This window comes from Oryctolagus cuniculus, chromosome 7 (assembly GCF_051225735.1).
Source record: "Oryctolagus cuniculus isolate XC-2025 breed Fujian yellow rabbit chromosome 7, ASM5122573v1, whole genome shotgun sequence".
Taxonomy (NCBI): Eukaryota; Metazoa; Chordata; class Mammalia; order Lagomorpha; family Leporidae; genus Oryctolagus; species Oryctolagus cuniculus.
This window is the reverse complement of record NC_142873.1, coordinates 130,578,172-130,600,123: the sequence shown is the minus strand read 5'-3', so window position 1 is coordinate 130,600,123 and position 21,952 is coordinate 130,578,172. Positions and strand designations below refer to the sequence as shown.

At 47.6% G+C, this 21,952-nt stretch overlaps 1 protein-coding gene across 8 annotated transcripts in view; it reads left to right on the top strand.

The window, feature by feature from the left end:
* The window catches only part of CFAP57 (cilia and flagella associated protein 57), an 83,378-nt gene that overhangs the window by 26,743 nt on the left and 34,683 nt on the right, over nucleotides 1-21,952 (top strand). For 6 of the 8 annotated variants that reach the window (XR_007923667.3, XM_070076991.2, XM_008265423.5 and 3 more), the window contains 6 exons: nucleotides 4,253-4,392; nucleotides 5,837-6,002; nucleotides 7,113-7,226; nucleotides 11,333-11,545; nucleotides 14,577-14,750; nucleotides 20,118-20,279. Coding sequence is in view for 7 of the 8 variants with exons in the window: in XM_070076991.2 (XP_069933092.2) it covers nucleotides 4,253-4,392; nucleotides 5,837-6,002; nucleotides 7,113-7,226; nucleotides 11,333-11,545; nucleotides 14,577-14,750; nucleotides 20,118-20,279 (969 nt within the window). In the remaining variant the exon portion in view is untranslated. Of the gene's footprint in view, nucleotides 1-4,252; nucleotides 4,393-5,836; nucleotides 6,003-7,112; nucleotides 7,227-11,332; nucleotides 11,546-14,576; nucleotides 14,751-17,959; nucleotides 18,294-20,117; nucleotides 20,280-21,952 lie in introns of those variants that run through there. The other 2 variants (XM_070076994.2, XM_051856616.3) reach the window with 1 other exon arrangement.

The following is a 21,952-nucleotide window of genomic DNA, read 5'->3' as shown; positions in this document are numbered from 1 at the left end:
CAAATCAAGTACTCTGATATGGGGTGTGGGCATCCCAAGCAATAGCTTAACCTGCCAATGCTATAGCTCCTGCCCCATCTCTTGATTTTTATTTGCCTGGTGGTGATGATGTTGAACATATTTTCACATGCATTTGGCTATTTAGAGAATATATAGTCTGGTGCTGATTTAAAAAATTGCTCAACTACGTTGCGGCACAGTGGGTTAAGCTGCTGTTGTGATATCAAGGTGGTGGTTTGAGTCCTGGCTGCTCTGCTTCTGATCCAGCTTCCTGCCACTGCACCTGGGAAAGCAGCAGAAGGTGACCCAAGTGCCTGGGCCCCTGCCATCCATGTGAGAGACCAGGATGGAGTTCTTGACTCCTGGCTTCAACCTGGCCCAGACCTGGCTGTTGTGACCATTTGGGGAGTGAACCAGCAGATGGAAGCTCGCTCTCTCTCTCTCTTTCCTCCACTTTCTTTCTCCCCCTCTCTCTCCCCTTTCTGTCTCTTGCTCTGCCTTTCAAATAGATAACTAAATCTTTTCTAAAAATTTCATTATTTTCCTTTTCATTATTGAATTGTAAGAGTCTCATTATTCAAGACACAGTCCCTTATATTGAGACTTGCAAGTACTTTGTTGTAAGAGTTTGTCTTCACTTTCTTGATAGTATCCTTTCACGTACAAATGTTTTTAAGTTTTATGAAATCTAATTTGTCCATTTGTATCTTCTGGGTTAACCTTTGGGTGCTGTATTTAACATTCAGGGCCAACACTAACGGCTTACTGGAGTTTCCTGCAAGTGAGCAGTTGTTGTCTTCATGATGCTTTCCAAATGCTCTTGTGTTTGACTTGCAGCAGTTTTTACCATGATGTGACTACTTTGGATCTCTCCATGTTCTTCCTACTTGGAGTTTATTGAATTTTCTGTGTGTATAGTGTACAACAGTGTTTTCCGTAAGTTTAGGATGTTTTCTCATCATTATTCAAAGATTTTTTGGGCTCCTTTCTCTTTTTCCTCTCCTTCTAATCACTTTATACGTAAGTTGGTGTGCTTATTGGTGGCCCTCATTTATCTGAAGCTCTGCTCATTTTTCTTTTTTTTCTCCCAGCTCTTCAGATTGCATAATATTAATTGACTTTCAGGTATACGAATTCTTCTGTCAGTTCAGTTCTGGTCTTGAGTCCCTCTAGTGGATTTTCCATTTCAGTCACTGTACTTTGTAATCCCAGAATTTCTAGTTTTTATACACTATCTGCACCTTTATTGGTAAGATCCCTTTATTGTTCTCTATTTGATGGGCTTCATTCTTTGTATATATTTACAGTGATTACTTTAAAGCCTTTGTCTTTTTTAAAAACTTTTTGTTTTATTTATTTATTTGAAAGAGTTACACAGAGAAAGAAGGAGAGGCAGAGAGAGAGAGAGAGAGAGAGAGGTCTTCCATCTGCTGGCTCACTCCCCAGATGGCCACAACAGCTGGAACTATGCCGATCTGAAGCCAGGAGCCAGGAGTTTCCTCAGGGTCTCCCACATGGGTGCAGGGGCCCTCCACTGCTCTCCCAGGCCACAGCAGAGAGCTGAATCAGAAGAGGAGCAGCCAGGGGCTGGCGCTGTGGCAGAGTGGGTTAACGCCCTGACCTGAAGCACCGGCATCCCATATGGGCACTGGTTCGAAACCTGGCTGCTCCATTTCCTGTCTAGCTCTTTGCTATGGCCCCGGAAAGCAGTAGAACATGGCCCAAGTCCTTGGGCCCCTGCACCCACGTGGGAGACCCACAAGAAGCTCCTGACTCCTGGCTTCGGATCAGCACAGCTCTGGCCATTGCAGCCATCTGGGGAATGAACCAGCAGATGGAAGACCTCTCTCTCTCTCTCTGCCTCCTTTCTCTGTGTAACTCTGACTTTCAAATAAATAAATAAATCTTAAAAAAATAAAGAAATAAAGAAGTGGAGTAGCCAGGACTTGAACCAGCACTCATATGGGATGCTGGCACTGCAGGTGGTAGCCTTACCCATTACACCACAGCACCGGCCCACCTTTGTCTTTAAGTCTAATACCTAGTCACTCTCATAGGCAGTTTCTGTTCCTTATGAGCAGAAAAATGGAAATTAAAACAACTCAAAACAATTCTTAGGTGCTTCTTTATAAGACATGTATTTATTATGTCATTAAATGTTAGAAATCCATGAGGACAGGGAAAAAGGAAACGCTAATGTGGCGATGTTAGGAGTGTAAACTAGTCCAGCTGTCTATAGAGAAATCTAAGTTCTTGGTCAAATAGAGAATGTATGTACTTGTTATCTGGTAGTCCACCACTGAATATCTACTGGTAATTCCATCCTGCATGGCCATTAAATAACATATATAAGGATGTCCTTTGCCCGTAGAATAAAAAATTTTATTATCCATCGTAGTTTCTGTGGCAGTGTAAAGTTGAAGACAAATCACATATCCATCTTTAGTGGCAATGCAGAAGTAAAGCAGCTAGCTGCTGAGTGTGGGATACCATAGTCAGGAGCAATAAACTATGCATGCCACAACAAAGATAATTCCTTAAAAATACAGTTTTGAGAGGAAAAATAAAAATACAGCATTAGATCTGAAGCACAGTACCACTTTACAGAAATAAAAAATATGTTCGGTGATATAAATGAAATCTACTAGGTGGTACATATGATAAAGAAGGAAGAGGAGTTAAAAATTAAAAAAAAAAATAGGGCCGGCACTATGGCATAATAGGTCAGGCCTCTTCCTGCAGTACCGGCATCCCATATGGGCGCCAGTTCGAGTCCTGGCTGCTCTACTTCTGATCCAGCTCTCTGCTATGGCCTGGGAAAGGAGTAGAAGATGGCCCAGGTCCTTGGGCCCCTGCACCCATATGGGAGACCCGCAAGAAGCTCCTGGCTCCTGACTTCGGATCAGCACAGCTCCAGCCATTGCAGCCATCTGGGGAATGAACCAGCAAACGGAAGACATCTGTCTGTCTCTCTCTCTCTCTCTCTCTCTCTCGCTGTCTTTCAAATAAATAAATAAATCTTAAAAAAAAAAAAAAAAGAAAAGAAAATTGACCTTGCATGAATTGATTATAGTAGTGTGAAACTCTGCTTCTGGAATATAAAATAAATAAAACAAAGATACAAAAATCAAGGAAATAGGAGATAAAGTCATCATATGAGATTTGAGAATGGGAGAAAGAATTTGAAAAGTTTTAGAGGAGAATAAGTAGTATGAAATAGTTATCCTGGATGTGCAGAAAGCAAACTTACTGAAAAGTGTGGTAGCATTAGCAGGCAATGTTAAATGCCAACTGCAGGTTTGTGGTCATGAGTTCCAAATGAAACCAATAAACCTGTTTGTCTGATGCTTCATCCCACATGACCTATACAGGCAGGGGTACAAATAAGAGGAGGAAGCGAGAGAATGATTTTTGTTCTTAAGACAAGAAAGCTTTGAGTAGCTTTGGAAGCTAGTGGGAATGTGCTTGTGCAGACAGGCAGGTTTAAGGTACTGGAGAAAGTAGGGGTAGCAGATGGAGAAGCGTGAGGCAGATCTTCCCAGCACGGCGCCTCTGTCCCTGAGATACAAGTGGTAGAGGAGCTTGGAGTAAATGCACCTAAGCGCTTAAGTGGTGGTGGGCCAGAAATTCAAGGGAATCCCCATTTCAGCCTTTTCCTGGATTGTTAACAGACCGGAAATGTGTCCACCTCATTACATCTCCTCACTCCAGTGTCCTGGAGATGACGCCCCTGGTGGTGAACACCTGGGACCTACATGACCAGTGCAATAGGATGCATTTCAATTTAAAATCACTCACCAGACTCTCGTTTGCTTCTGGTGGCAATTAGTACAGTCTCTTTGGAGAGAAAATTGGCTTTACTTACCAAGATCCTTAAAATTATTCATACCATTTTACCCAATATTCCGCTTCTAGAAATGTATCCTAAGGAAGTAATCAGAGAAGTGCATAAAGGCTTATGTGCAAGGGTGTTTAGTTTAATGTTACTTCTAAATAAAAAGTGGAAGCCACTTAAGTGTTCCCACAGTAGAGGAATCACTAAATTAACTTCTGGGGTTGCCATAGAATAAAGTCTTTTATTACCATTAAAGGAATAATGGCATAGGAAAATACGGGTAATGCTAAAACAGTTTGCCCATAGCCTGGTATCTCTGTCCCCAGGCTAATAAATGTTCACGGTACTAATTAGAGCTGAAGGGCAAACCAGCCTTTTGTTTACTCTGCCAGAATTCATTCTGTGTGGTTTCTTCAGGGGGAACCTGCTCACTTTGAGTATCTGATGTACCCATTGCACTCAGCGTCCATCACTGGTCTAGCCACCTGCATCCGCAAACCCCTCATTGCCACCTGTTCTCTGGACCGGTCCATTCGCATCTGGAATTATGAATCCAAGTAAGAAATGGAAGGCTTTGCTACTGTAGCATTCAGGAGTTTGGTTGTTAAATTTGTTTAGGTGAATTGTTTTCATTGGAGATACTTTGTATTATTATTTGAAAGGCAGAGTGTCAGAGAGAGGGGTGAGAGATCATCCATCTGCTGGTTCACTCCCCAACATGCTTGCAACAGCCAAGGCTGGGCCAGGCTGTAGCCAAAAGCCCAGAATTCCGTCCTAATCTCTCAATAGGTGGCAGGGACCCAACCCCCTGAATCATCCTCTCTTTGCATTCCAAGCACAGAAGCTGAGTCAGGAGCACTCCTGTGTGGATGCCGGCATCTCAAGCGGTGGCTAACCTACTGCACCATGATGCCCACCCTTAATGAGGGAGTTGTAAAACTTAATTAATGGGAGGGAGGAAGGGAAGAAGGAAAATATCATTATGTTATTAGAATTCTATCTTTGTGGCCGGTGCCATGGCTCACTTGACTAATCCTCCGGCTGCGGCGCTGGCATCCCAGGTTCTAGTCCTGGTTGGGGTGCCGGATTCTGTCCCGGTTGCTCCTCTTCCAGTCCAGCTCTCTGCTGTGGCCCGGGAGTGCAGTGGAGGATGGCCCAAGTGCTTGGGCCCTGCACCCGCATGGGAGACCAGGAGGAAGCACCTGGCTGCTGGCTTCGGATCAGAGTGGTGCGCTGATTGGAAGGGTGAACCAATGGAAGGACGACCTTTCTCTCTGTCTCTCTCTCACACTGTCTAACTCTGCCTGTCACAAAAAAAAAAAAAAAAAAAAAAAAGAATTCTATCTTTGTAATGAAAATCTGTTCTCTTTATATTAATTTTAAAAATAAATAAAAACTTAATTACTTCAAAATTGTCAATTGGAAAAGACTTTTTAACATCAAGTCAGCCAACCTACTGACTTGATTTCTCTTATATGAGCTAGAAAATAACTTTGTGTTCTTACTCAATGCAAGACATGCCAGACACTATGCTAGAGTCCCCATGTCCTTCTAGCCCTCCCGTCCCCTCGTCACCCTCATCTGGTCTTAGCATCACGAGCTCTCCAGACTCTACTCCTCCTCGTCAATCAGGGCTGCAGGCACCTCCAGCATGCTAGTGATTTATCCCTGGCACAGCTGCCGGGACCCTGCGTCAACCCCACACTGACGTTTGTTTTGTTCTTGTGTACAGTTTCAAGGGCTGTTAAAAGAATATTTGTACACTACTTGTGACTTTTGGAATATCAACAGAGTTGGGTCTTCACCATCACAAAACAACCCTGGGTGCCATACTCAGTGTTGGATTTTACTGCAGATAAACAAAATCTAGGAAAGAGAGGCACCACTGATTGCAAGCAATGGAGCATCCAATTGCTGTGATAGTAATAGATGTCAGATTCGGTGGAGGGCTCAGGATGTCATGAGCTAGGCTCCTAACTCAACTGTCCGTCTTTTCCGCAGCACCCTGGAACTGTTTAAGGAGTACCAAGAAGAGGCATATTCTATCAGCCTTCACCCATCTGGACACTACATTGTAGTAGGGTTTGCTGACAAATTACGCCTAATGAACCTACTCATTGATGATATTCGTTCTTTCAAAGAATATTCCGTCAGAGGATGCAAAGAGGTAGACACTGCTGGAGATGAGTGTCTAGTTTCTTGGAAAGCCAGAGCTGAAATATCATGAGTTCACACGTTCTGGGGAGGGGGACCTGACATCTGTCTTACAGAACTTTAGTAGTTTCAAAAAGAAAAAAAAAAAAATGCCAGTTCTTCTCCCACCAAACTCATTGAGTATCCAGTTCTTTTCCCATTTTCTTTTTTTAATCTATTTGTTTATTTGAAAGGCAGAGTGACAGAGAGGAAGAGCAGGATTGAGAAAATAGATTTTTTTCCATCCACTGGTTCACTCCCCAAATAGCCACAATGGCCAAGGCTAAACCAGGAACTCTCTCCAGGTCTCCCATGTGGGTGACAGAGGCCCAAATACTTGGGCCATCATCCGCTGATTTCTTGGGCACTTTAGCAAGGAACTGGGACTTGAACCAACACTCCAGTATGGGATGCCAGTGTCACAAGTGGCAGCTTAACCTGCGGCACTGCCCTGCTGGCCCCCTATTTCTGTTATCTTATGCCCACCAAAATATTTCATTGAATCCCAAACCTTATGAGATCCCACCTGTGAAAAACCCTCCCTGTGGCTGTGGAATATTGACAGATACTGAAAAATAAAAGTCATTGCAGAATCAGAGTCACCACTAGGAAGGTGAGGTTGGGGAGTGGGAGGAGCCATGGAAGAATAGGCATCACTGGTGAGATGCAGTGAACAGCCCAGCAGCTCAGCCCTTGAGGTGACCTGCAGAAACCAGCCCATGTCTCGGGACTCCCCTCCACACTCTGTATCAGTCTATCTGCAGGCAGAATGGGGGCTCTGCCATCCAGGCAGCTTCATGCTTAGTGGGCACAGCAGTGTCAGCATCTTGACCCTTATGAGATTCAGGAATAGTGAGAGTACCTGAAAATGTGTTCGAATTCTGTCCTATGAGGGGGACTCCAGAAAGATCATGGAAAATAGAATTAAAAGGTATATGTATTTTGGTGCAAGACAATTGGAAATCAGTGTGCATGAGAGGTCTTCAAAAAGTTCATGAAAAGTGCATGCTATGAAAAACTGCGTGAATTTCCACGACCTCCTGGATGCTCATCTCCTCCATGCTCGCTTGCTCTCTTCCTGCAGTGCGCCTTCAGCAATGGAGGCCACCTGTTTGCTGCAGTCAATGGAAATGTGATTCACATTTTTACCACCACGAGCCTAGAGAACATCTCAAACCTGAAAGGACATACAGGGAAGGTAAGTGAGTGAGCCGAGCCCGGGGAACAAGGGCACAGAACCAAGCACTGGGCGAGCCGGTAGGTTACAGGTGAACAACGGAGAAACTATTCCTTCCCTCGTAGGGTTTATTGTCTACCTGAGGAAAGAGACAATAAAACAACGAATGGCACAGACAATTTTAATTATAAATTGTGATTAATTCAATGGAGAATAAAACATGAGGCTTTATTAGAGGAAATAATGAAGAATTGGCATAATTTAGGTTGAGAGGTTTGCAGACTTGGTCCTGGAGGAGTGAGTAGGAATTAACCAGACAGAGCTGGCGGGGATAATCATTGTAGACAGGGACCCAAAAGCGGGAGGTCTATGGAGTGTCAGAGGAACTGAAGGCTCTGTGAGAGGCATCAGGAGGAAGCTGAGATTGGAAAAGGTCACAGGGTCCCAAATACATGGAATCTTGTTAGCCTTGAATTTTTTTTTTAATTTTTTTTTAGCAAAGCAAGAAATTTATTTTATTTATTTATTTATTTATTTATTTTTTGGACAGGCAGAGTGGACAATGAGAGAGAGCGAGACAGAGAGAAAGGTCTTCCTTTTTGCCGTTGGTTCACCCTCCAATGGCCGCTGCGGCTGGCGCACCATGCTGATCCAAAGCCAGAATCCAGGTGCTTCTCCTGGTCTCCCTTGCAGGTGCAGGGCCCAAGCACTTGGGCCATCCTCGACTGCACTCCTGGGCCACAGCAAACAGCTGGACTGGAACAGGAGCAACCGGGACAGAATCTGACGCCCCAACCGGGACTAGAACCCAGTGTGCTAGCACCGCAGGCGGAGGATTAGCCTATTGAGCCACGGCACCAGCATTGAATTTTATACTCTAGCTTCCTTTTTGAAATCATTGAAGTCGTAGGGAAGGAATTAGATAATCGTATTTGCGTTTTAGAAGATTAATTTGGCTACAGGGGAAGAATATGTTGAAGGACACAAGAGTAGAAATGATGAGGCTGGCGCTGCAGTGTAGTAAGTTAAGCCTCCGCCTGCAGTGCCAGCATCCCATACGGGTGATGGTTCTTGTCCCAGCTGCTCCTCTTCCAATCCAGCTCTCTGCTATGGCCTGGGAAAGTAGTAGAAGATGGCCCAAGTCCTGGGGCTCTTGTGCCAACACACTTGGAGACACTTAGAGACCCAGAAGAAGCTCCTGGCTTCAAATCAGCATAGTTCAGCCATTGTGGCCATTTGGGGAGAGAACCAGCAGATGGAACACCTTTCTCTCTGTCTTTCCCTCTCACTCTTTGTAATTCTACCTCTCAAATAAATAAAATTTTTAAAAAATGATTTCTATCAATTATTTGTTAGAACTTGTCATCAAACCTCCTTTTAATTTTGTTTTGAAGCCGGCGCCACGGCTCACTAGGCTAATCCTTGCGGCGCCGGCACACCAGGTTCTAGTCCCGGTCGAGGCACCGGATTCTGTCCTGGTTGCCCCTCTTCCAGGCCAGCTCTCTGCTGTGGCCAGGGAGTGCAGTGGAGGATGGCCCAGGTCCTTGGGCCCTGCACCCCATGGGAGACCAGGAGAAGCACCTGGCTCCTGCCATCGGATCAGCGCGGTGCGCCGGCCGCGGCGGCCATTGGAGGGTGAACCAACGGCAAAGGAAGACCTTTCTCTCTGTCTCTCTCTCTCACTGTCCACTCTGCCTGTCAAAAAAAAAAAAAAAAAAGAAAAGAAAAAAAGAAAAAAAAATTTGTTTTGAAAGTTTGCTTCATATAGATTCTTTTTACATTTGTATTTATTTATTTTCATTTTATTTGAAAGAGAGACCTAGAGCAAGATCTTCCATCTGCTGGTTCACTCCTCAAATGCCTTCAACAGCAGTGGCTGGACCAGGCCACAGCCAGGGGCCTCCAACTCAATCCAGGTCTCCCATGTGGGTGGCAGGTTCTCAAGTGTTTGAGCCATCACCTGCTGCTCCCCAGGGTGCACATGATCAGGAAACTGGATCCGAGGCAGAGGAGCCAGGACTCGAATGAAGCGCCGCGGTAGAGGATGTGGGTGTCCTGGGCAGTGGTTTAACCACTGCACCAGGTGCCCATCCCTTCCTTTAGTTCCCTGTGCACATGTGCATCTGCCGAGGCTGCCCTCTGGGCGCCTGCAGAGGCGGTTCTGCTGCCTGCTCCTTGTTCTGTTGTTACTTCCTTATTGGTCACACTGCCCTGCTTGCTTTATAGGTTGGTTTGTTGTTTCTTTGCATTTTTCATAATTTTTGTTGATTAAATGGTTTAGAGCAGTTCTAGATACTTTCCCCCCAAGGGGTGGTGCTGTTGGTGGTGTGGTGATCTGTGTGGCTGGTTGTTTAGTTACCGCTGAATGAATTCTGTGAAGTCATTTCTCCCAGCCTCTGATGTCGCTGCTCGGACTACGTTTCTTGCCTTTTTAGTTAATTTTTGGGGGGTGGTGGTGGTGGTGGATTGTTTGTTTGTTGTTTGTCTTTTAGCCTAGCTACCTAGAGATTCCCACTGCTAATTCCTAAGCTGCTTATTAATCACAGATCTTACGTAAGCCCCTCAGCCAACTGTGGCTTGGAGGCGGCTATCCCAGTTCAGGGAGTCTGTTGTTTTGTTCCTTGTTCAACCAGAAACTGCTGTTTTGGAGATTCTCTGACTGTGCCTGAGAAGGGGCAGCCATGGCCATGGGTGCAGTCTTCGGGCTGCCAGGGAAGAGTGATGTGGGTGTGAGCCTGGCTCCTCGGAGGTGGCCCTGGGTCACAGGAGCTGCATGCTCCTTGCTGATCAGATGCTGCGTCTCTACTCCTTGTGCCAGTGAGGCCCCATCCTGGGTCTCCAGCAGCTTGGGAGATACCTTCAGGTTTTCACCACGTCCTGCTCGATCGCTCCTGGGTGGCTGTAGCCTAGCGCACACACACAGCCACCAGCCCTAGAGTCGGCTGTGACCCCAGAAGCATTCTCCTTGACTGTCTCTTTCCCGTGCTCTCTTTATGAAAGCTCTGCTCTTCTGCCATCTTGCTTGTACCATGTAGTTACTCTCTACCATGGTCTCTGTTGTAATCACTGCCGGTAGGCATGACCTCCTCCGGGCTGTGTACAACATAAAGGCAGTCCCTCAAGAGAGGCAATAGAACTCTTTGTTTTAGGGCATGAAGTCACCCTGGGCAGGGTCAGGGTCAGGGTCAGGGACCTGCTTTTCCAGGAGTGACTCCCCACTTGGAGTGGTACTTGCAGGGTGAATAGGGATTGGTTGGTGAATGGAAGCCCGCAGTCTTTCCAGCTTGCTCCTCAGGGTGTGGAGCGTCCACCTAGGTGCAAACTGAGGCAAGAGCAGTATGGCATTATTTTTGGCCTGCTCTGCTCTGAGCAATAAATGGGAGGCTGGCCAGAGGAAGGCAGATGGGCTGCCCTTGGGCATGCCTGCTGGGAACAGACTTTGTACAGCGTCAGGCAAGGCTGAGGATGAGAGATGCCAGCAGCCTGCCCTTCCCAGGGTGAAACCGTAGCCCAGGACTGGGAGCTGCAGGGAGCGGCGTCTCATTGGCTCTGCCATGCCCTCCCAGAGCACACAGCCGCGAAGTTTCTGAAGCTGGAACCAGGAATGGCAAGAGTTAGGACTCCAGTGCCACAGACTGTTCTTACCAAAACTGGGCAGCTTGCTTCTCCACTTGTTGTATGCTTTTAGGACAACTTTTGGAGCCCTTCGATGATCATTTTGATGCTTTGGGGAGAGGATGGGCTGAGGTCTCTCCTCTGCCTTTCCAGAAGTCTACTTCCACTGTACTACTTTTACAACTTTCGGTGAACACATAGCCATTTCCCAATAAAAAAAAAAAAGCTTTGAAAAACATAGCAGTAATGGATTTTTTGTAGCTTTAAGAAACCATTCTGAGTTAGTTCTCATGTTCATAAAATGATAAAGAAGTGGGAGTGTTTCTTCTTCAGTATTTTGCAAGCCTCCAGGAAAACAGTGTTAGCATTCCAAGGAACTAAGGACTGTAACAGGGAAGGACGCACTGCCTCAGTCTGTTGGAGCACCTGGAGAGTTCACCCCCTTTGTGTGTGTGTGCATGTGCGCACACGTGTGTGTTTGCACACTCTTGAGTACGTCTTCCTCCCTGCAGGTGCGCTCAGTTGTGTGGAACGCAGATGACAGCAAACTGATTTCAGGCGGCACAGACGGCGCAGTGTATGAGTGGAATCTGTCGTCAGGGAAGAGGGAGACGGAGTGTGTGCTCAAGTCCTGCAGCTACAATTGTGTCGCCATCTCCCCGGATTCCAAAATCATCTTTGCTGTGGGATCAGACCAGACACTCAAGGAGATCGCGGATTCTTCCGTGAGTCTGCCCCTCCCCCCAACCCTGGGCCATCTGCGGAACACAGCCTCCCATGCTCAGGGCGGAAGGTGGGCTTGGCCAGAGCGCCTGGGAGAACAGGGCCCCTTTCTCCTGGGAGGGCAGCTGGCTCCTCCTCCTTTTGCGTTTCCTGCCCAGTGCCCTGCGCAGATGAGCCTGTGACTCCCCTTTCCGTTTCCTTTTGCTCCCTGTCTGGCGGCTCATCCACCTCCAGGCAGGAGCTCAACAGGGTCTCTCACCTGCTCTCTCAGCCCCGATCTGTGCTTTCCTAGGTCAAATACAGCTAGAGCTGATGGTTGGCATCCAGGCTTGAAATCTCCAAACTCTGAAACTTGAAGATTTGTCAGATTTGGCCCCAGTTAAGAGAGTCCAGCAAGGACACTTTGTGTAAAGGTGGCTGAGGTCCTCCTCCGGTGTCCAGTGACACCTGAACTCATCAGCTTCTCCGGCTGTTCCCCAGTGATGGCCACTTGTGGGGCTGGGTACCTGCGTGCATGGATAACTTGGCAGCATCTGATCTGAGGCACCATCTCCCCATGGCCAGAGCCCAGCCCAGCGCACGCACTCCCCCACGTGCCCCCAGGACACCTGGTCTTCCTTCTGTGGCAGCTTTAACGGTGCTGTTCCAGAACAAGGCTCCTTTGGGACAGGCCCATATTTCACTCCTCTTGACGTCTACCAGCTGGGACACTGCGTGACCCACAACAAACATTCAGTAAATGTTTGGACGTGGGGGTGCGTGGGTATATTAATGAGTGAAGGAATTAGTGGATTCCCTTATAGTCCTTGTTTCTATAATGGGCATTCATACAGGGTTCCTGAATATATTTATGGTCAGCATCTCATTCTCACATTGCAGTGCATGACAGCCTAGCAGCCAAGAGCAGACGTGGGAGCCTGGGTGTCACACACTAGGTGTACAAGTTGAGGCAGTTCACTACCATCTCTGTGACTCATCTGTCTCATCATTCAAACAGGCATAGCAGGGGCCAGCACTTAAGCTGCTGCCTGCACTGCCAGCATTTCATTATTGGAGCGTGATTTCCAGTCCCAGCTATGCCATTTCCAGTCTAGCTCCCTGCTGATGTGCCTGGGAAAGGAGTAGAGGATGTCCTGAGTACCTAGGTCCTTGCACCCACATGGGAGCCCAGGATGGAGTTCTTGGCTTCTGGCTTTGGCCTAGCCCAGCCACCACCATTACAGCCATTTAGGGAGTGAACCAGCAGATAGAAGACCTCTTTCTGTATCTCCTTTTCTCTCTACCTTTCAAATAAATACAATCAATCTTAAGGGAAAAAAAAAAAGAAATTTTTAAAAAAAGGGCAACACTTTGGCTAAGAAGGTTAAACTGCCCCCTAGGACACTGGATTCTCATAGCATCTCATATTAGAGTACTGGTTCAAGTCCCGGCTGCTCCGCTTCTGATCCAGCACCCTGCTGTGTGCCTAGGAAAGCAGTGGAGGGGGGCTGGTGCCATGGTGCAGTAGGTTAATCCTCCGCCTGTGCCACCGGCATCCCATATGGGCGCTGGTTCTAGTCCCAGCTGTTCCTCTTCCAATCCAGCTCTCTGCTGTGGCCTGGGAGAGCAGTAGAAAATGGCCCAAGTACTTGGACCCCTGCACCCACATGGGAGACTGGGAAGAAGCACCTGGCTCCTGGCTTCAGATTGGTGCAGCTCTGGCGGTTGCAGACATTTGGAGAGTGAACCAACGGACAGAAGACATTTCTCTCTGTCTCTCCCTCTCACTCTCTGTAACTCTACCTCTCAAATAAATAAATAAAATCTTTAAAAAATTTTTAAGAATTAAAAAAAAAGAAACAGTGGAGGATGACCCAAGTGCTTGGGCCCCTGCCTCTCATATAGGAGACCAGAGTGGAGTTTGGGGCTCCTGGCCAAAGCTCTGACTGATGCAGTCATTTGGGGAGTAAATCAGCAGATGGAAGATCTCTTTCTCTCTGTTACTCTGCCTTTCAAATAAATATAACTTTTTAAAAAAACACATGGAAAACTGTAACTTCTTCAGAGGGCTTGGAGATTGAATGAGTTACAGCGTGCAGATAGGAAGCTATCTTAAAATTTCCTTTCTTCTGCTGGCGCTGTGGCTCACTTGGCTAATCCTCCGCCTGCAGCGCTGGCACCCCAGGTTCTAGTCCCGGTTGGGGTGCTGAGTACTAGTCCCGGTTGCTCCTCTTCCAGTCCAACTTTCTGCTGTGGCCCAGGAGGGCAGTGGAGGATGGCCCAAGTGCTTGGGTCCCTGCACCCGCATGGGAGACCAGGAGAAGCTCCTGGCTTCGGATCGGCGCAGCACCGGCCATGGCGGCCATTAGGGGAGTGAACCAACAGAAGGAAGACTTTTCTCTCTGTCTCTCTTTCACTATCTATAACTCCCTCTCTCTCTCTGTCTAACTCTGCCTGTCAGAAAAAAAAAAAAAAACACACACACACACAAGATTTCCTTTCTTAAGTAGTATCCCTAATGCCTAGAACTGTTTATTTTTCAGTCAAGCAGCTGAGAAATACTGTGTCTTTATGTGTTGGGTACTACGCCAGATGCCATCAGGAGTAGAAAAACATTTTTCTTTTTTTTTTTTTTAATTTTTATTCATTTATTTGAGAAGCAGAGAGACCAATAGAGCCCCCATTTGCTGGTTTATTCCCCAATTGCCTGCAATGGCTGGGACTAGATCAGGCTGAAGCTGGGAGCCAGGAATGCGATCCAGGTTTCCCAGGCAGGTGGCAGGAACCCAGTTACTTCCGCTGTTACCACTGCCTCCCAGGGTCTTCATTCGCAGGAAGCCGGAGTCAGAAGCTAGCGCCAGGTATCAAGACTGGTCACTGGCTTTGATGTAGGATGTGTAAGCATCTTAACCACCAGGCCAAATGTCTACCTTGGAAAAAATTTTTTTGGTAACCCAGACCCTTAGGATGCTATTGGGGGAGGGGATGAGCAGCCACCAGGAAGCTGCAGACCCAGCTCAGCATCTCCACTGAACAGAGCTGTCTGTGTTCCAGGTCCTTCGAGAGATGTCAGCATATGAAGTCGTCTACACAGCCATTGTCATCTCACATTCTGGGCGCATGATGTTTGTGGGCACCTCCATAGGAACCATTCGTGCAATGAAGTACCCTCTGCCTTTGCAGAAAGAATTCAACGAGTACCAGGCCCATGCTGGTCCTGTCACCAAGGTGAGAGGGGCCCTGTCCTTGGTCCTGCCATCACACCTTTCTTCTCCCTTCAGCCTCCCAGTGTCTTGACTCTTTCCTTATTCTTTCTCTCTCCTTATTTACCCCTTGCCATCCATTCAGTAACAGTCTGTGGACTATTAATGCTCTTTGTCTAGACTACTTCTAGGAATTTACTTAGGAAATAATCAGAAATATATCTGTAGGCTTATGTATTTTACCACAGTAAAAATTTCTTTAAAAGAATTCTCTAACACGCAGTGTGGTTACCAAGAAATCATAGTCATCCACAAATTAAGGTTATTAATGGTTTAAGGAAAAGAAAGAATAATGTCTGTGTTTACACAGAGCCTGGAAGAAGAGGCACTGGGAAGATGTCCCCTCTATCCTCCCCTCTCTTACTCCAGATTGAATGACATGGACGCCTGAGGTTGATTATGTCCCAAACTCCATATTGGCCTGTCTGCAGATACTATCCTCGTTAAGAAAGAGTTTTTCAGTATAAAATGGAACATTCCTGCACTGAACCTGGCCTTGGGGACAGAGGAAATCATTATAACATAGTCTTCCTCTTTCCTTCATATCTACTAAGTTTTGTGGCTAAGCATGCTTGTTTTAGAATAAAACTTCTCAGGGCCAGCATTGTGGCTTAGTGTGTAAAGCTGCAGCCTGCAATGCTGGCATCCCATATGGGTGCTGATTCAAGTCCCAGCTGCCCTGCTTCTGATCCAGCTCCCTGCTGTGGCCTGGGGAAAGCAGCAGAAGATGGCCCGAGTGTTTTGGCCCTTGCCACTCACATGGAGACCCAGGTGAAGCTCCTGGCTCCTGGCTTTGGCTAGTCCCAGCCCTGGCCATTGCAGAATCTAAGGAGTGAACCAGCAGATAGAAGATCTCTCTCTCTTTCCTTCACTCTCTGTAACTCTGACTTTCTACATAAATAAGATATATGTTTTTAAAAAATAAAACTAATAATAACATTAATATTTTGATGCATTTTCTCCAACCCTTTTATATACATTGTGTGTGTTTTAAATTAAATTAACATCATACTCTATGGCCACTCTTTTATGACATGCTTTTTTTAAATTGTTTTTAAGATTTATTTTATTTATTTGAAAGAGTTACGCAGAGAAAGAAGAGAGAGAGAGAGAGGTCTTCTATCCTCTGTTTCACTCCGCAGTTGGCCACAACAGCCAGAGCTGCGCTGATCCGAAGCCAGGAGCTTCTTCCAGGTCTTCCATGTGGGTGCAGGGGCCCAAAGACTTGGGCCATCTTCTTTTTTTTTTTTTTTTTTTTTTTTGTTTGTTTGTTTTTTTTTTGTTTTTTTGACAGGCAGAGTGGACAGTGAGAGAGAGAGACAGAGAAAGGTCTTCCTTTTCCATTGGTTCACCCCTCAAATCGCGCTGCACTGATCCGAAGCCAGGAGCCATGTGCTTCTCCTGGTCTCCCATGGGGTGCAGGGGCCAAGCACTTGGGCCATCCTCCACTGCACTCCTGGGCCACAGCAGAGAGCTGGCCTGGAAGAGGAGCAACCGGGACAGAATCCGGCGCCCCAACTGGGACTAGAACCCAGTGTTCCGGCGCCACAGGCGGAGGATTATCCTATTGAGTCACGGCGGCAGCCTTGGGCCATCTTCTACTGCTATCCCAGGCCACAGCAGAGAGCTGGATTGGAAGAGGAGCAGCTGGGACTAAAACCGACACCCATAAGGGATGCCGTCGCTTCAGGCCAGGGCGTTAACCCACTGCTCCACAGTGCTGGCTTGCTTTTTTTTTTAACTTAACACTATGATAAGTATTTTTCATATGACTAAGTATTTCTCAAAAGCATGAATTTTTTTTAAAAAAAAACTTTCCTTCAAAATTTTTTAAAAATATTTATCTATTTATTTGAGAAGTAGAGTTACAGAGAGGAAGAGACAGTGAAAAAGGTCTTCCATCCGCTGGTTCACCCCCCAAATAATGAAATGGCTGGAGCTGGGCTGATCTGAAGCCAGGAGCTAGGAGCTTCTTCCGAGTCTCCTATGTGGAAAGAGGGGCCCAAGCACTTGGACCATCCTCTGCTGCCTTTCCAGGCCAAAACAGAGAGCTGGATCAGAAGAGGAGCAGCCGGGACACAAACCAGCGTCCATATGGAATACCAGTGCCACAGGAGAAGGCTTAGCCTACTGTGCCTCAGCGCCAGCCCCCAAAAGCATGATTTTTTTTTTAAGTTCATTTTTTTTAAGGCACAGAGAAAGAGAAAGAGAGACAGAAATGAAGATACTCTGTCTTCTGCTTCACTGCCCAAATGCCTGCAACAGGCAGAGCTGAGCCAGGCCAAAGCCAGGAGTGCGGAACTTAATCCCTGGAGTACAGGATATTTTAAAGATAGTGCAGAGTTCTGTGCACCCTTCATCCAGTTTTCCCCAACAATTATACCTTATGTGACTGTAGTACAATATGAAACCAGAAGATTGACCCCAGTGCACTGATTCTGCATAGAGCCTGTGTCACTTTATCACATGCTCAGTTCATGTCACCAGCACGACACTCAAGATCCAGAACTGTCCCATCAGCACAGAGACTTGCTTCATGCCACCTCTGTAGTCACACAGACGCCTCTAACCCCAGGAAGTCACTAAATTATTCCCCATGTCAGTGATTTTGTCATTCTGAGAATTCAAAATAAATGGAATCCAACAGTATGTAAGCTTCTGACAGAGGCTTTTCTTCACTCAGCCTAATGCTCTTCAGACGCATCAAGTTATGTTCTGTATTAATTGCTTATCCCTGGGGCCACACTGTGGCATAGTGGGTAAAGCCACCACCTGTGAAGTCAGCATCCCATACGGGCACAGGTTCAAGGCCTGGCTACTCCACTTCCTATCCAGCTCCCTGCTGATGTGCCTGGGAAAGCAGCAGAAAATGGCCCAAATCCTTGGACCCCTACACCCACATGGGAGACCCAGAAGAAGCTTCTGATTCCTGGCCCAACCCCAGCCGTTGTGGCCCTTCGGGGAGTGAACCATCAGATGGAAGACCTTTATCTCTGTCTCTTCCTCACTCTGTGTAACTCTGACTTTCAAATAAATAAATAAATAAATCTAAAAAAAATAATTAAATAATTGCTGGATCTGGCACTGTTGTGCGGTAGGCTAAGCCTCCTCCTGTGGCACCAGCATCCTATATGGGAGCCAATTCATGTCCCGGCTGCTCTACTTCCGATCCAGCTCTCTGCTATGGCCTGGGAAAGCAGTGGAAGATGGCTCAAGTGCTTGGGCCCCTGCACTCACATGTGAGACCTGGAAGAAGCTCCTGGTTCCTGGCTTCAGAATGGTCCAGCTCCAGCCATTGCAGCCATTTGGAGAGTGAACCAGCGGATGGAAGACTTTCTCTCTCTCCCTCTCTCTGATCCCCTTTCTCTCTCCCTCTCTCTCCCTTTCTCTCCCTCTCTCTTCCTCTCTCTCCTTCTCTCTCCCTCTCTCTCCCTCTCTCTCCCTCTCTCTCCCTCTGTCTGTCTGTAACTCTACCTCTCAGATAAATAAATAAAATCTTTTTAAAAAATTGCTTAGCCCTTCTTGTTGTCAAGTAATATACCATGGTACTCCACAGTAAACAAGCCACTGTTCATTTAACCCTTCACCAGTTGTAGAATATTTTTATTGTTTTCCAGTTTAGCCATTACAGTTAAAGCTGCCATGAACAAACATGGACAGGCTTTTGTGTGGACATAAATTTTCATTTTTCTGTGGTAAATTTCCCAGAGTGTGATTGCCAACTTAAATCATAAATGCTATGTTTTTTAAGAAATTGGAGCAGACATTTGGTGGAGGTGTTAAGATACTGCTTAGGAGGCCCATCCCCCACTGAAGTGCCTGATTCAAGTCCCAGCTACTCCACATCCAATCCAGCTTCCTGCTAATGCACACCCTGCAAGGCAGCATATGATGGCTCAAGTGCTTGGGTCCCTGTCATCCATGTTGAAGACAGGTTGAGTTCTGGGTTCTTGGCTTCAGCCTGGCCCAGCCCTGGCCATTGTGGGCATTTGGGGAGTGAACCAGCAGATGGAAGATCTTCCTCTATCTGTCCCTCTCTCTCTGTCTTTCTCTTCTCTGTCGCTCTGCTTCTCAAATAAAATTCTTTTAAAAAATAAAATTTTTTTGAAAGAAGCTGCCAAAATTTTATCCAGAGTGGCTGTACCGTTCCCACCAGCAATGTATAAGAGAATTAGTTTCACAAGAGACCCTGAATAGCTAAAGCAATCTTAAACAACAAAACCAAAGCCAGAGGCATCACAATACCAGAGATCAGGGTGTACTACAGGGTACTTACGATCAAAACAGCCTGGTACTGGCACAAAAATAGACATATGAACCAATGGAAGAGAATAGAAACTCCAGAAATCAATCCACGCATCTGCATCCAACTGATCTTTGTCAGAGGAGCTAAAATCAGTCCCTGGAGAAAGGACAGTCTTTTCAACAAATGGTGCTGGGAAAATTGAATGTCCACATGCAGAAGTATGCAACAAGAGGGACAGGTACAGAGAGAGAAAGTGATTTTTCCATCCGTTGGTTCACTCCCCAAATGATCACAACAACCATGGCTGGTCCATGCCCAAGCCAGGAGCCAGGAGCCAGGAACTCTGTCCTGGTCTCCCACATAGGTGGCAGGGGCTCAAGTACTTGTGCCATCATCAGCTGCCTTCCCAGGTGCATTAGCAGGAAGCTGGGTTAGAAGCACAGTAGCTTAAACTGGCGCTCATATAGGGGATGCTGGCATTGCAAACAGAAGCTTAACCCACTGTGCCACAACACTGTCCCTGTCCCTTTTCTAACTTGGATTGTTTGTTGTTGTTGTTTAAGCTTTATTTTATTTATTTGAAAGACAGTTACAGAGAGAGATCTTCATCTGCTGGTTTACTCCCTAGATGGCCACAACAGCTAGGCCAGGCTGCAGCCAGGAGCCAGGAGCTTCCTCCAGGTCTCCCACGTGGGTACAGGGGCCCAAGCACCTGGGCCATCTTCCACTGCTTTCCCAGGTGCATTAGCAGAGAGCTGTATTGGAGATGGAACAAGCAAGTCTTGAACCTGTGGCCATATAGGATGCCAGCATTGCAGGTGGTGGCTTAACCTATTTTGCCACAAGTCCGGCCCCTGTTTGGTTTTTTTACCATTGAGTTCTGAGATTTCTTGATTCATTCTAGATAATAATTGACTCTTCAGACTCCATTCCCTCTATATAGCCTTGCTTCTTCTGGCCCTTTGAGGCTCCTGTTCTTGCCCAGGACCAAGTCCACCTACCGGTGAGGCCATGAAAGAGGGAGGTCACTCTGCCTGCTCCCCTGGGGCTTCAGGAACTTCCTCTCTGCGGTCTTGGTCTCTGCAGATGCTGCTCACCTTTGATGACCAATTCCTGCTGACTGCCGCTGACGACGGCTGCCTGTTCACTTGGAAGGTCTTTGATAAAGACGGCCGGGGGATCAAGCGAGAGAGGGAGGTGGGCTTTGCCGGTGAGGTGCTCGTGACTAAAACAGACATGGAAGAGAAGGTGAGAAAGAGACCCACTGGAGAGGGACCTGGGACAGGGGAATTCCTTACCAGACCTCCAGCCTCCCCTGAGATTACAGAGAGGCCTGAAGCTCACAGCCTGGGAGGATGGCTGGGTAAATTTAAGAAAGGGGAGGTAAGTGTGTGATGGGTTTTATCAAAGAACAGCGCTGTCGGAGCCCAGGCGTGGTGGTGAGGTGAGCGTGGCACAGAGCCTTGCCGAACGAATGGGAAAGGGCCTGCCACACAGAGTGCAGAGGGGTGGGAGTGGGGTGCTCTGAGGAAGAGGCTGCTAGCTGGGGGCGCCGGAGAGAGGACCAGAGATGGAGCTGGGGAGACAGGCAGATTGCTCGTAGGGCCCCGCTGGCAGATTCAGGTAGGGGGCGGCTCGGTAAGATCCGCATCTCCGGGAGAGGGCCCTCCAGCAGGATGGCGAGTGGAGTGAGGCAGACGGGCAGCGAGTCCCGCAAACGTAACCTGTCCTTGACCGCATCGTCCTCACCGGCGCGCTCCTGGGCAGCCTGTGCATCTGAAAAGTGTTCAGTTAGTGCAGGCCACGTGCCTGGTCCCGTGTGAGGCTCTGGGCAAGCAGTGCAGCAAGATGGGCTAACCACCCACCTCGGGGCCCAGCCCGGCCAGCCAGGGAGGTGGTCTCTCCCGCCGTCTTCTCGCCTCCACCCCACACCGCTCTCTAAAATAGCTGTCTCCAGGCTTGGCTGTCCTCTGGCTCTCCTCTGCCACCTCCCCTCTCTTAGCTAACCCCTTGCCTTCGGCCCTAGTGCCTGCACTGCCTCGGAGAGGTCGGTAAAACACCAGCGTCGGCCCAGCCAGGTTAGACGGGGACCTTCGGAGGCTGTCGGGGATGAAGTTCAGCTTCCCTCGCGTGGCCTGCAGGGACCTGGATGGCCTGGGCTCGTCTCAGCCGGCTCTCCCTCTGCTCCACCCACACCACATCTCGTGCGGGGGTCCTGGCTGGGCACCCCCGCTCACACCTCCCTGACTGTGCACATGCAGGCGGGCTCGTCCTCACCCTCGTCTCAGTACTTCCTGTGTGCCCCGGGAGGGCAGAAATGAACTTGTCCAGCCCCTCAGAAACAGCACAACAGCAGGGGTACAGACAGACGCCGTAGCTCGGCCTGTGTGGGGCATAAGCGCAGGCGAGAGAGAAGCGGGCACCTGTGCTCTCTCCCGCCCTGTCGGCAGCACTGACGTGGTTAGGAAAAGGGGGAGTGTACATCACAGTTTTCTGAAAACGCAGGTATCAGTGAGTACCATGGAGGAGGGAGACACCGGACACAAGCTAGCAGGGCAGGAGAGCTAGGGCGTGGGTTAAAGTCTCACAGTGAGGCCAGCACAGCACAGGCATTCGAGACAGGCAGGACGTGTACCACCTGGCTTCGGCCACTTGTCATGAGTTTTAATTATACGTGTATTTTGCTGCCTATAAGTTCCTTGAGGGCAGCAATTGTAATTCAGCAAATACTTTTTGAATGCCTGCTATGTGCTAGGCCCTGTTACAGATACTTGGGATATACAAATGAACAAAACCAACAAAGATCCTAGGCTTCTTAGAGTTTTAATGAGAGAAAAAGACCAAAAAAAAAAAAAAAAGCCCCAAAATAATAGTAAATTATATAGTATACAAGGGTACTTCAGAAAGTTCACAGGAAATGA